At 40.0% G+C, this 14,385-nt stretch overlaps 1 protein-coding gene across 1 annotated transcript in view; it reads right to left on the bottom strand.

The window, feature by feature from the left end:
• The window catches only part of LOC128353292 (synapsin-3-like), a 95,905-nt gene that overhangs the window by 56,273 nt on the left and 25,247 nt on the right, over positions 1-14,385 (bottom strand). The window contains exons 4-5 of the mRNA XM_053313983.1: positions 1,565-1,721; positions 89-178 (exon numbers count right to left, since the gene is read on the bottom strand). Coding sequence (XP_053169958.1) covers positions 89-178; positions 1,565-1,721 — 247 coding nt within the window. The remainder of the gene's footprint in view (positions 1-88; positions 179-1,564; positions 1,722-14,385) is intronic.

Below are 14,385 nucleotides of genomic sequence, written 5' to 3' on the forward strand. Positions count from 1 at the left end.
AAGATATCTATGGTGATTTTTTTCCTTGTGAGTGTTTTTATTCTATTTATACTGTTGCACTGAAAAATAATATCTGCAAGGTACTCACCATCTGTGTGTGGTTGGGATAGAAGGTTTGTTCATTCAGGGGAAACTTCTCAGGACCGAGGGAGTGGTAGAGCTTAATCATCTGAGAAAACTGTAAGCAGACATAAACGAGACAGTCACATATCATTATGTAAGCAGCAGGAGACAGGAGAGGCTAGATAGATGCTTTTGGAAGGTACATTTGCGCTCACAGCACGACATTCATAACTGGAGGACACACAACGTGATGTGTGATGAATGGTCTGGGAATCTAGAGGACACAATTTTTTTTTTTTCCTCACAGATGCTTATGAGATGTGACCCAGTGAAGCAGCACAGTTAGACCCAACACCTGTTTTCATGAAAGGAAAAAAAAACCCCAAAAACTAGGTCCTTACGTTTAGGTGTTGTAATGGTCTTTCATAGTTCTAACCTACATTCTCTTACCTGCCACACATATGTCAAGTTAATAGTTTGTAGCTTGTTGTATCCATCTGTGGCTTCACAGAAGTGAAATTACAGTATAATTGACAACTGACATATAGGTGCATTGTTCTCTGAGCTATTATTGACTTTGTATCTCTGAAGCTGTTACTCTCTTTCTCAATTTATGTTGCTGTTACCAAACTAACAACACAATAGACCCAGAAATGATAAGTTCAAGTAACCGTCCGCTTAGCCTTCTTAAATTCCCATTATTGCCAATGATCCACACATACTCCGGCTTTTTAAATTGATTTCCTCTAAGCCATGCAGTCATTGATTTTTGGATCATTTCCATATGCTATGAAAAATGAAAAGAAGTTGCTTTCAAAAGTGTAGTAATGCAGTGCCCAAAGTAAAGGACGCTGAGGCATTGTAGGGGGGAGAACATGCGGGGGGCCACAGGGGGACAAGAATAAATGAATTTGATTCATTTGGGAGCAAAAAAGTTCTCTGAAGCCAGCAAGGTTATCAAGATCTATTTAGAGAGCAAAACAACATGGAACTCACTGTACTAGATGTAGAGAGTTTTGTTTTTTGTGATTAAATGTTGATTTTGATGCATTTCCTATCTCAAGTAACATTCAAGTTTTTCCCATTTGCAGGAGAAAACACAGACATCTGAAAATGTGTGGTAAAATATGGGGTGAATGACTTCTAACATTCAGTGTCAGAGCACATTCTTTCACACAAATTATCAAAGTATGTGTTTTTCTCCCGTATGGAACATAAAAGCTCCTTCAAAGTCTAAGATGACAAGACCACTATTATGAACCCATGCAGAGTCACATTGACAGCCTTTTCACTGCAGTCCTGTAATGTGTTTTCTCTCAGGACAGAGTGAGTAATAATGTGTGACTGCGGAGGCCGCCTGCTCCGCCGGCTCCAGAGACAGGTGTTACAGCTCCCTTTAATAGCCCAAATAAATCAGTGGAAGGCAGCCGCAGAGGGAGGGACTCACGACACCTTTGTGTGGGTTAAAGTAGAGCAAAGAGGGCCATTAAAGATCGCTTACCACCCAAGGTTTGCTGCAGAAGTTGTAGATGGAGAAGAGAGAGTTGATGCTTGGGACACCACCAAAATGCATGCCAATCACAAGGTTCCTGAAGTCCTCTCCTGGGATCATGCTGTAGGCGTGCTGGCGGATCAGGATAAAGTCCGGCTTGAAGGACCTGGAGCCAGATGGACATTGAAATGAAAACCATCAGTTACTGCATTTTGGCATTTTTCATTTAATCAATCTACAAGGTTCTGGGAGCTCTTGTGTGGTGAAATGAAAGGTAATTTAGGATAAATGGGGCTAAACATTCACATGGCAATGTTGGTCCACAACTGAGAAATATCTCAGCAGCTATTGGATGAAAATGTATCAGCCTCCCCAGATAGCAAATGTATCTAGTTTAAACTTGGACCACATGTTTGCATTTCTTCTGGCTCAGAATACACCTGGTTTCTTGGCCTGACTCTAGCCCATATAGAGCATCATTTACAGAGTAAACACAGATGGACTTGATCTGTCCCATTGTGTTTGACACAATAGTAAAAGTTGTTCAGAGTGGTACAGAACTAACTCTTGTCTAATATGAATAAATAAAAACAACTTCACCAAAAGCATCATTTACTGCTGATATGTTGGATTTTCAAGCCAGGATATAAAAAAGTGGTGCTGTTACAACCACCCCAACAGAAAGTCAAGTTTCCTTTTCAACATCTGTCAGTTATCACGATGTACTGTCACCTGTCCAGGGGATGAGGTCTCTAAATCCTCCACTGAGGTTCATGTTTATTTTATTTCTCAACGTTTACTTTCGCCCACCCGTATGAGAAGGTCATAATAATATACAAGAGAAGGTAATCTACACCAGTGAATGTTGTGAACATCATTTTAAAAGCCAATTTCAGGCAGACAGGTGCATTTGGGTTCATACACATGGTGATAAATATACAACATGACTTGTTTTCTGAGTAACCTTACTATTAAACACCTTTAACCTGACCGAGCTTAAGTCAGATGTCTCCACCACGCTGGCTTGTCCCAGGCCGACAGCTCTGTCAGCACATTAACACACTGTATCTGGGCCTTGTGTTTACAGTCAAGGGCTCCATTATTCACTGACTGTGTCGGGCTGAAGAGGTGAAGAAATGCTCCTCGAAGCACCTAATCTTTTTGGACCATCTATTCAATTAACACAGGCTAATCCCTCCTTTATAAACTGTTCTGGGAGCACGGCCAAGTGACCCATCAGGCACCTGGGGGGCCTCCTTTAAACCCGCCCGTGTTTGACATTAATGCAGGAAATTCACTTTGACTGCAGTTATTTTTTACTTATTAATGCTTTCAGATTCAATTCAGGCATAAAACAGTGCAGATTCTTGTCATTTACAGCACTTTTAACGTACTTTATTTCAATTATTATTAATTCAAAATAATTGAATTATCTTTTCATATCATATATGTGATAGGAAATAAAACATACAGTACATACTATACTTTCTAAATGTACACAATACAAGTATATTTTACTTTAATAATTATCAATGCTTTTATAAAGACTGCCCTGTTTACAGCTATTTATATTACACCAGTTTAGAAGGACACACTTATATGTTAGCATTGTAGCTGTAGTAACACCAAGGGGTTTTATGTTTGACATGGCTTAACCCTACTGTTGTCATCAGGTCCATTTTGACCCAAAAATGAGGTATAGTTTCTTTAAATGCGGCCTGTTGACCATAATTTCCAATAAATTGGAATGAAGTTAGCTAAAAAGGTCTAACACAGAATGATAAAGTGATGAATGATATCTTATGTTTTATAAACAGTCAAATCAAACCGGGTCAATTTTTACCTGGGAGGACAAAAGTTTCACAGTTGAAGAGAAGACAACAGGAGGGTTAAGTCTACATTGACCTTACTGAATATGGGTTTCAAGTGAACCTTTAAGGGAGTAGTACTTTTTCACATCACACATGTATCATAGCATCACAAGATCACATGGGAATACATCTAGTCAGACTTCAAGTAATGCACTTGTGGTGGTTCAGACCAATTAGTGTCTCATGAGCACTCTCACATGATCTTGCATGATCTCACAATTTCACAAATCCAGCTGTCTTGCAAGGTAAGATGGATAGATGGTGACAGACAGATGGTTCATCCAATCACTTGCCAAGTATTTTTTGAAAGACCCTGCCCTTTTCCAAACACTTTCCAAGAACGACTTCTCAGACGGTTCTGGCCATCTGGCGCGTAAGGTTACTTTTTTAGGGTGTTTTTCACTGAGAACAGCTGCCTGCTGCTGCTGCTGGAAATGATGTGAGTGTGAACCAAGACAGTAAAGTTTAGTACCATAAAACCAAAACAATAAGCTAAAAGACACTCAAAAATTCCAGTGCAGAGTATGCGACATGATCTACTATTTACTTGCAGAAACAGATGAGGAGCACATCCCTAATGCAGAGTAGAAATATGCATCCATATGCACAGGTACACACGCAGTACAGTAGTTAAAGGGCTGCAGGACATAGGCTGAAATTACAGCAGGCTCTTGAGCAGGCTCTGGGTCCTCAAGTGTTGCTTATGTTAGACGGCAGGGCCAGGACTGGCAGGATGACTGAGGAGTGATCTGGTCTCGGCGACAGAGCGACTACAGCTGTTCTTCCCTGCTGCTGCACTCAGCCGCAGTGGCAACAGACCAAAGGCGCTGCTATTTATACTGGATGAAGCTGTTTATTGAGGCTCCAGAACCAAACCAGACTCAACGGTTCATGTGAAACACAAGTTCCTTATAAAAATATGGGCTGATTCACGTAGCGTGCTGTTTCTGACAAACACCTCACTTTAAACGAGAACAGCATTCTGTTGAAAAGTGGGCAGTTTAACACTGGACGAGTCAAGACACTGAATTTAAACTACACCTGTCTTATCAGGGTAAAACACAATGTGCTGTATCTACTAAGAGCTCGCCATTCCTGGTGACTGAAGCTACAGATTATCACTGTTTGCTAAGGTTAAATTCTCGCATTAGGTACAAACAATTCTTTAGTCAGATTGGCTATTAATGGGTTTTTGGAGTATCCTTGTATGAGTTTGCACATGTAAGCTCTATATCCTGGTTTCAGTTACCTGGATAAGCTCCTGTCAAGATGAATGTACTACCTGCAGTATTCTCATAGAACCAGGGAAACAGTGGAGTAAATTAGCTTGTGTGCAGGTGCATCACCATCTTGTGTCAGTAAAACATGAAACCACACTTTCCAGCCCTAACCAGCTGTGTGGAAGGCAAGATTGGAAGTAAGTGGGTTTGTATTTTCATGATCAGTTAATCTGCAAATTATTTTCGAAACTAATTGTTCAGTCCCAATTAATAAGTGACTAATAGCTAGGTAGGTATCGACACTATTCCAATAGGTTAAAGCTCACTGAAATCATTCAGGGTTCATGATAATTTGGTCAAATGCTTGTATGAGAGCCAAAATACAAAAATTGGCAACATAGAGTACATGCTCTGTCACATTTTTCATGTGTCTCATAATGCAGCTGTACTTTACTAAGACAAAGTTGTATGCCTTGTTTTTATATATTAAGATCTGGGCAATATGACAAACTCTGTGCTTGGTGGATGTGTGCATAAAAACAAAAAAGACTACACCTTTGCACTACCTCATTACCACTTAAAGGCCAGATGCAGAAGACATTCAGCTCAGTGGGATAGCTTTCACCGGGCTATGGTTAATGGAGGCAGTGCCCTATAGCAGCAGAGCATTACCGAGGTTTGTCACCCATTAACTTTGTTTTTCTGTCTCTTCACTCTGACTCGTTGTGCAGAAACAAGGCTCCCTGCGGGTCGTGGATTACACTGAAGCGCACATTTATGCTTTACGGTCCGAATCATTTGAGCCCTACAGTCATCACTTCACGGGTGATATGCTAATGCACCCTTTGAATGGGTTATCAGTGGTGCAATAAAGGCTGATAACAGGCACTGATATGGGGATAGCAAGGTTATGGATTAGATTAGATAGCATTAGGACAGTATGGATTCATGTGGAATCATGAGACCATTCATAACACTTGGATAGTAAATAAAGGAAGATGGAAAAAAAGGAAGATGGAAAAAAATATCCATCTTAACAAGTCATCTTTAAAATCAACTCAAATTATACCTGTGAGAAGGAGAACATTATTTAAATCAGACTTCTCAAGAACAGTTTGTCTTAAATGTCTCAATATGGCCTTACCAGTGGATAAGTCATTTAAAAAGATACAACATGAAAGCAACTGTGGAGTTGCATTTATCTCTTGGTGGCAGCTAATCACGTTCCCACACTTCCAACTCCCACATCATGTTATTATGTACCAAACCAGTCTGTTCAATGAACAGACCAACTCCATCAAACTATAATGTAATCACACTGTAGTGCATTACAAAACAATGTGCTATTGCCCAACATTGCCGATAACCCTAGTATACCCTGCCTGCACAGGATCAAACGTCAAACTATGTTATAGTGAAAGGCAAGAGTATCATACAATATAATGTACAACAGGGCCAACAGGATGTTTTCATCAGAATTCCTAAAGCAGGAAACTATTCAAACCCAAGACAATATGCTACCATTTTGTTCTCCATATCCATTTATCATACAGAATCTCTGACCTTCTAACAGGCTCCTCAGGGAAGAGTGAACTGTGGGGAACATTTGTCCTCATAACGGCCTTGTGCCTGGCTCAAAGGCAGGCAAAGGGCTTTATGTTCCTCCCATTAGTCTGTCTCTCATTGATAAGGATAATCAGGGTAGAACTCAGCGGGAATGCCACAAATGTCAAACAGTACATACCGAGGATCTGTGCAGCACTTGTACACAATGGTGCATTGTGCCAAACTGGCTCTCCATCATCGGAGGAAAAATCCACCTTCGAGAGAAATATCTTTCCTGTGAGGAGGACAGACATTCATAGCAGGGACTCTAAATAGAGCCAAAACAATGTTGTGTCAGCTAGCAGAACAGAACTCCTTTTTGTGTTTTGGGAACAACACACATTTAATTTATTTCTAAATGTTAGAGAGTCAAGTATGAAGCTGAAGCTAGGGGGTGATTAGGCAGGCTGAGAAAAATGACTGAAAGCAGTGGAAAGAACAAGCTTGGCTCTGTTCAAAGCTAAAAGAGCTCATTAATTGCTTAGCAACACATACATGTCTGTCATCTATATAATACAATGAATTAAAACAAAAAAACTTAAATAAACTTTTTGCTACCTACCCAGCACCAAATGGCAGATGGACAAAGTTAGCAACTAGCCGGTGAACAGAGTAGCAGCTAAGAAGCTAAAGATCCGGATATTTCCATCAACAGTTAGTGGAGACGTAACATGTAAAACAGCTGTTGTTTGCTAGCAGGTTTGACACATTCATTCACAAGGTGCTGCCCCCATGTAACAAATTACATTCCGAGCTTTACACAAAATATGTTTTTTGTTAAATCCTTACATAAATAGTTATTTAAGAACATCAGTTTAGGTGCTGTAACTGTACCATGGCAACAAAGCCTGGCAATACTTCTAGTCTTAGTTTTCTCAGTGAGGTTGTCTGGCCGCACAATTAATGAAATAATGGACAGGGAAATATAGTTATTTAATGTAACTCTTGCTAAAACCATACACTGGTTTTCTATTTGTCTATGAATTGAAAATGTCTTTTATTTTGGAGAGAGCCAGACTTGCTTTATCTCTGCTTCCAGTCTTTATGATAGGCTTGGCTAATCTCCACCTAGCTCTAGCTCTGTACTTAATACACAGACACATCATATCATATCTCACCTGACTCTTGGAAAGGAAGTGAATAAGCATATTTCCAAATTCAACTTATTCCCTTTTGAGTGTTATAGTGATAGAGTTCTCCAGGAGGTGCTTTAGCAACTTGAAGTTTAATGCCAAAAAGAAAGAAAAAAATCCCACAACGTGACATCTGTAAACTAAGGAAATACTTTTTTCTGAATGGCGTTCTCATTCCATCCTCTGTTGCAACCCCACTTTTTCCTCATGCATATCAAAACACTATATTTTTTACATTAAAATTGTGTCTTGTGCAACTGTGGGAATATAATAACGGTTATAAATCCACAGCAATTAAATGAATCATTAACATATGAGACAGAATCCCTGGTCAAGCTTTTTGGCAGTGTAGCAGCTCTTACATTTATGCAACAAAATGTTTAGTTATATCAAACATTAAACATTAAAATTATCTTTGGGATTTACTTGAATGCTTTCATTGGCAGTCTGCTAATGGCAAGTTAGTATACTGTGTTGTTTTGTTGAAACCAATCCAAAATCCCCATCTATCCAATTTGTCCAATTTTGAGAATGGGTGGATTGAGATTCACTTGGCTGACAGTAGAGTAAGAAGTCAATTTTTTGGTCCAAAGTTTGATCGAAGGTGATAGAAGTGAGTTTTTATCAAGCCTTGCATCTACCAATAAGTTGAGTTCGAGGAACTGTGACTCCTTGACTTTATGTAGGCAAGTGAACATATTTAAACAAAACATAAAGTTCTCTACGTTTTCATCTATACTGTACATAAAACTACCATTTCCAAAGAACCTTGAAGAACCCTCTGTTCCCTCTGTGTACAGTGACTGACTGAAACATAGGATCATGTTGTGGTCCCCTGGCCTGGATCTTGAACTAGTTGTAGTTGTGGCTGTGGCTCCAGGCCCGGTGGCACCAGAGTGATCTGGCAGGGGCTCAGATCCTGGGCGGTGGCCCGGTCAGGGCTGCCAGAGCTCAGGATGGCCTTCAGCCGCGATCGCACTCCAGGGCTCATCTCCACACCGCACTGAGCACAGTGAAGGTCATGCAGAAAACAAAGAACGTGCGCCAACAACTAAAACAACAGAGTTGTAGATTAATTTGAATTACACCTCTAAAATCCAAACAAAAGATGGCGTAACTTAAGCATATGTGCTGGCAAAGCAAATTAGAGAATGTTTAGTTGCTTAACAGTGATTGTGTTGAGGATTTGGGGAAGAGTCCCATGGGAGGGGAATGTAATGAGGAAAGGAGCTGCATGAGCGATAGAGCACCAAATGACCTCTGGCAGAGGGGGAAATGAGTGTTGTTATGAGTTTGAGTGAATTAGTGGGGCCATTTGTATTCATGGCTGTATTACAAAAGCAGGGATGGTGGAGTGGGCATGGCCGCTGTATGCTTTCATTACTGTCTCCTAAAGGAAACCACCCTCAGGCGTCCTAAAGCCATGTCTGAACTCAGCATGTCTGTGAGCAGGATTTATTTGCTCGGTAACAAGATGAACCTGTCTGAGGTATTAGGTGTTGAGGCTGCTCCAGGCAGACAGTTCCCTCACTGATTAAAATGGGTTTTCAAGGGGTCAAAGCTTGCTTGTGTGTGTGTGTGTGTGTGTGTGTGTGTGTGTGTGTGTGTGTGTGTGTGTGTGTGTGTGTGTGTGTGTGTGTGTGTGTGTGTGTGTGTATAAATCGTCTCTGTGTGGTCTAAGCGGTAAATCGTCACCTGAGGTAACTAAAGGAGGGGAGCCGTGTTATGCGTGCTGTAAGGATTGGGAAGAAAAGAGGGGTGGCCCTGTCTGTCTGAGCCCGGTAGCTTTCAGGACATTAAATTAAATAGAAAGAGGAAAAAAAAAAAAGAAATCAGACAAGGATCTGCTAATGTAATCTGGCTGCCTACCTACATCTGTGGGGCTGAGAACGGGGAAGTGTGTGACAGGGCAGTTCAGGCATAGTAGGGAACCCCACAAACAGCATGAACACCCATCGGTGTATCAATTAATCCAGTTTACAGAACTTTCTGAAATCCAGTCTTGATTCTAGTGAACTGGATATTTGATTTACACTGACAGGAAATCACTGAACTATATTTTCTGTTGAGACCTAAAATTGTAGGACGTACTGCTGTGGTGGCTTTTAAGGAAAATAAGTGTAAGTGACTTCCAACATCTATACACTGACCTTTATACCTTGATGTATAAGAGAGCTCAGTTGAAGGGATAAATTGTTTTCAGCCCATGCCAGTGGCGTGGGGATTATAATTTGATTGGTTGATCCATCATTTAGGCCAAACTGAAAAATCTCAGCAACTACTGGATGCACTGTGATGAAATTTTGTTCAGACATTTATGATGTCCAGGAGATGAATCTTAATGACTCTGGTGAACCTGTGACTGGTTAAAGTCTCTCCTAGATTAGTTGACCACGCCACACCAAGAACGAGATGAGCATGGTGAACATTAAATTTGGTAAACATCAGTATGTTAAACTTGTCATTGTGAGCATGTGAGCATGTGAGCATGTTAGCATGTTGATGTTGGCATTTAGCTCAACGCACTGTTGTGCCTAAATTCAGTCTAAAGCTAGTATCATTAACCCTATCATTAACAGTTGGTTGTATATGTCAGTGTCAATCTGCATGTATCAATAGTCCTGCTCATTGTGGGAAAAATGAGCGAGCTTACTCTGTTACAGCATGTCTCTGAGTGTTGTTATGACTATTCAAACAACATTTGCACAAGTTTGGATGTTTTCTCACCCTCCCAAAGGCCTCTACAAACTGAGGCCGTGACAAATAAACAACAGGAAAATGACAGCAGCCAGCCAAACTCGATTCCACAGGAAGAAATGAACAGTATTTTTATTTGTATTTGATGATACATAAATCAATATGTTGATTTATTAACTTTATTTTCCTGCCTAGTGTAGTGAATAAATAATAAATAGTCTGTCTGCTGGAAGTGAAACGGCCGAGCTCACAGACAGACAGACGGGGCCTCAATCAATCAGTGTAGATACAGTAAATAAAATAAATGATATAAAACACATACAGCTGGATATTTATGTCTCATGTCAACATACCATGTGGGCCTTTACTATAAACAGCTGCCTGTGCAGATTTCGCTTTTTGATTGGTTGATGCTTTCATTCACTGTGTGAAAGCTCAGAAACCCCCCCCCCCCCAAAAAAAAACCCATGCTGTGTAATATTCACAGACTACTATTGCAAATTGTTGCTAATTGTTGGTTAGTTATGATGTCTTAACCATTAACCTCTATGAAGTCAGAAAGGTGAGTGACATGGTTTCACTAAACTAAAAGTTGTTTAGCAAAGATTTGTTGTTGTTATTTAATGTTAATAGTGCTGTTTTAAGCCCAAATCATTGCTGCCAGTTACACAAATATTTAAAATATCTTGACTGATTAGTTGGGTTACTGTTTGGTAATAAACTTATATAACTATATAAATTATATAACTCATATCTGACATTTACAGCTAGATTTGTTTGGCAAACCAAAAGTCTTCATGCATATAATCCATCAGAAATCTTAAACTAATTTTCAGATTGTTATTGTTATTCTAAAAAAGTGACCAATATATCCACATTTAAAGCTAAAAAGAGAACTTGACAGACAATTTAATGGAAGTTAATAGAGGAGTGGTTGGGTTAATAGCAGACATGATGATTAACAGAGTATTTTATACAGCTGGTGTTAATGAGGCCCTCTAAGAGCAATAAAAGAGTTTTATTGAATGCTGATGTTTGGTGTTCTGTGGTAGAAAGCACTTCAAATAGTTCAAAAACCTCCTCCTCTTATTTACTTTTACATTCACATTTTTAGGCATCTAGCTTAGATTGCTCCCCAAAACTACTTCCAGTGAGTGCAACAGCTTAATAAAATCCTCAATCATCAAGAGTTAACACATCCACTGCCCGACGTTAATCGCCACTAATTAATCAACAGGTTTTATTAACCACAGGAGGAGGGCTGTGCACAAGCAGAGGGACGGTGGAGGAGGGAGACGCTCTGTGGCTTATCATACTTGGCTGCTGTAATCTGTCTTTCAGCCAGACCAGTGTTCCCACTTTGAGCTGAGCAGCTCACTGGAGGTTTTGGCAGCACAGAGCGGAGAAGCCAAAGGGCTGACTACAGCAGTGCAGCTGAAAAAAACATGTCATAACTACTGTACCTTGTGGCATGTCGCTGTGCTGTACTGCAGGCTGAGCGTGCCACGTTGCACAGGGTGGTAGAAAAATTATATGCAAACTCAACTATTCATCTGATGCCCTGTCATGCTAATTCACAGTAAATGTGATGTTTTGTTAGTCAGGAACCTGTGGTCATGGATTTGTTTATGATTCATAATCAGAACATTGGTGGTTCGATTCCTGGCTCCTCCAATTTGCATGTCAATGTGTCCTTGGGCAAGATACTGAACCCCAAATTGCCTCCGATGGCTGCTCCAATAATGTGTTAATGGGTGAATGTGAGTGCTTTGAATAGTCAAAGGACTAGGAAAGTGCTATATAAGTACAGTCCATTTACCATGTTTTTCTCCAGGACCTCTAGCAGTTCAAAGTTTTCTCTGAATAACTGGATTGGCACAACAATTTGTACAGACTCTAATAGTACCCTGACTTTACCCCTGAGGTAGACAGCTGTGTTTTTAGTGAAATATCTCAACGAGTAATGGATGGATTACAATTTAATTTGGTACATGTTCTCTGTCCCCTCAGGATGAATTATAATCACTTTTATGATCCCTCAACTTTTCATCTGCACCATCAAAATTTTAATTTGTCCAGTACTGTGGTTTATGAGCAAAACCTGCAAAACTAAAGACATTCCAATCAGTCTCAGCTGTACTCTGTGTTTGTAATAATTAACAATGTTGGCATGCTAACAGGCCAAACTAATAATATGAATATGGTTAACATCATACCTCCTAAACTTTAATATGATGGCCAGATATTTAGCCAATTGTTTCCATGGCTTGTTTGGATTACTGAATCTTTACATCTACACCTGCCTATCACACAGTATCTACTTACAGAGCAGATACTAGATGCACTTAATCAGAGCGCATCTGAGACAACAGTCTGCAGAACAGTCTGCTAAAGATAACTAAGACCTGGGTGGCCTGGTGGTTAAGGTGCACCATGTAAGCGCAACATCCATGGTTGTCTCCTCCCTTGTTTCCTGTCTCCCTACACTGACTGTCAAATAAAGGTGAAAAATGCCAAATAAAAACAGAAGATGAATAAATACCGGATTCATACTTAATACTGTATTCAATTGTATGCTGTTTTTCCAGTTTAGCTTCTTTCTTAATAGTTAGATAGTTAAAGATCCTTTCCAGACATAATGTAGAAAAAATTTGAAATGTAAAAATACTCTGCTTGTGTCTGATATGATTTTTCCATAAAAAAGTACAATTACAACTTTAAAATCCTACAAATGACATCTACTCTACCTTCCTCATGAAAAACTCAGGAATCTAGAAATATGCAAATTATTTTCATTTCAGAAGTTAAACTGTTGGACACAAGGAGTCTCCTACTGTAAAGTCAGTTCTCAGTGTTTGTGAACTGCAGGCTTCAAGTTTCCTTTTCACACCTGAGTAAGTTGAATATTGGACCAGGATTGGCTACCAAACTAGTTGTGATGTCACAAACTCCTGCTCATTGGCCAACCTCTAGAAATCTGATTTACAATGAGCTCAAAGAAACTTTCCACTTTCAGCAGATGAATGTGAAAACAGCCTTCTAGTCACTCTGCACATTCATCATTCTGCACAGTGGAGCTCACGCTAGCATCCAATTATAGGAACAATAAGAAAAACATATATTTGAGTGGAGGGGGACTTTAAATTATTATGTGAAATACACGGTCTCCATTTCATTGGATATCTTTAATCATATCATAGAGGAACTGTTGTTTTAATATATCGGAAACATGACTAAAGAGAGAGAAACCTCACTGCATAAACAACTCTGAAACCACAGAACTGTGAGAAAGTGTGCTGCGGCACAGAGCCGGCAGAGGAGACGTGTTAAGCGAGCATGCCTGTGGACAGAGGTCAGAGGTCACAGTGCAGCCAGCACAACAGCCAGAAGCCACGTGGAAAAGCAGGAACCTGCTTTAAATATACAGTACAGTGTAAACGTGCCTCTAGGCATGTGTGCAACCCTCCCAACAACACACTCTCTCTCTCTCTCTCTCTCTCTCACACACACACACACACACTCTCACACACACACATGCACACAAAAAAATGCCATCAGACAGACCACATTTAATTTGTGCTTGGGAAATTGGTGTTTTGTCTGTTCTCTGTATATCAGTCAACATATTACAACAGTCTGGCTGAGATAGAAACACTTTGCTATCAAAGAAAAAATAGCTTTTCATTGGCCACAATCTATGACAAAGACATATTCAAGGTCTGAAGCTAATATCCAGCAAAATGTTCAGTTTCTTACTCTGTAGAAAATAGAAACTTGTAGGGGTTTAAACTTGGGTCCATCCATTTAAAAGACAGTGTTCTAACCGCTATCAACCAATCAGAGTGCTTGCTAGACCATTGCACTGTTTGTAGTCAAGCACCGAGTCATACACCACAATCTAAACCACAACAATTTGGTAATGAATGTCAGTATGTGTGAGCAAGGCAGCAGTCGCACCATCTGCAACCAATTTGGCCTTTCTATCATTATAGCAAATATCACCAAAAATATTCAACCCGCACAATAACCTCAGTGTCAATTTTGACAACATGTTGTATTGTAACATCAGCCGTATTACTAACCCTAGTCTGTGATTATCGTCGCCTTATTTCACACTGCACTGCATAGCAATGGTCAGGCCATTTCCGGTGAAAATACTACTTTCAAGACCGATAAGAAAGGTTTTTTGTACAAAACTGTGTGGAGCTGAAGCCAAAACACAGATTAGCTGATCATTCTCCAAGAAGGCTGTGAAACAGAGTGAGGACTGGTGGGCTGATGCTGGATGGCATGCACTCGGTTGG

The sequence above is a fragment of the Scomber japonicus genome, chromosome 23 (genome assembly GCF_027409825.1).
Source record: "Scomber japonicus isolate fScoJap1 chromosome 23, fScoJap1.pri, whole genome shotgun sequence".
Lineage (NCBI taxonomy): Eukaryota > Metazoa > Chordata > Actinopteri > Scombriformes > Scombridae > Scomber > Scomber japonicus.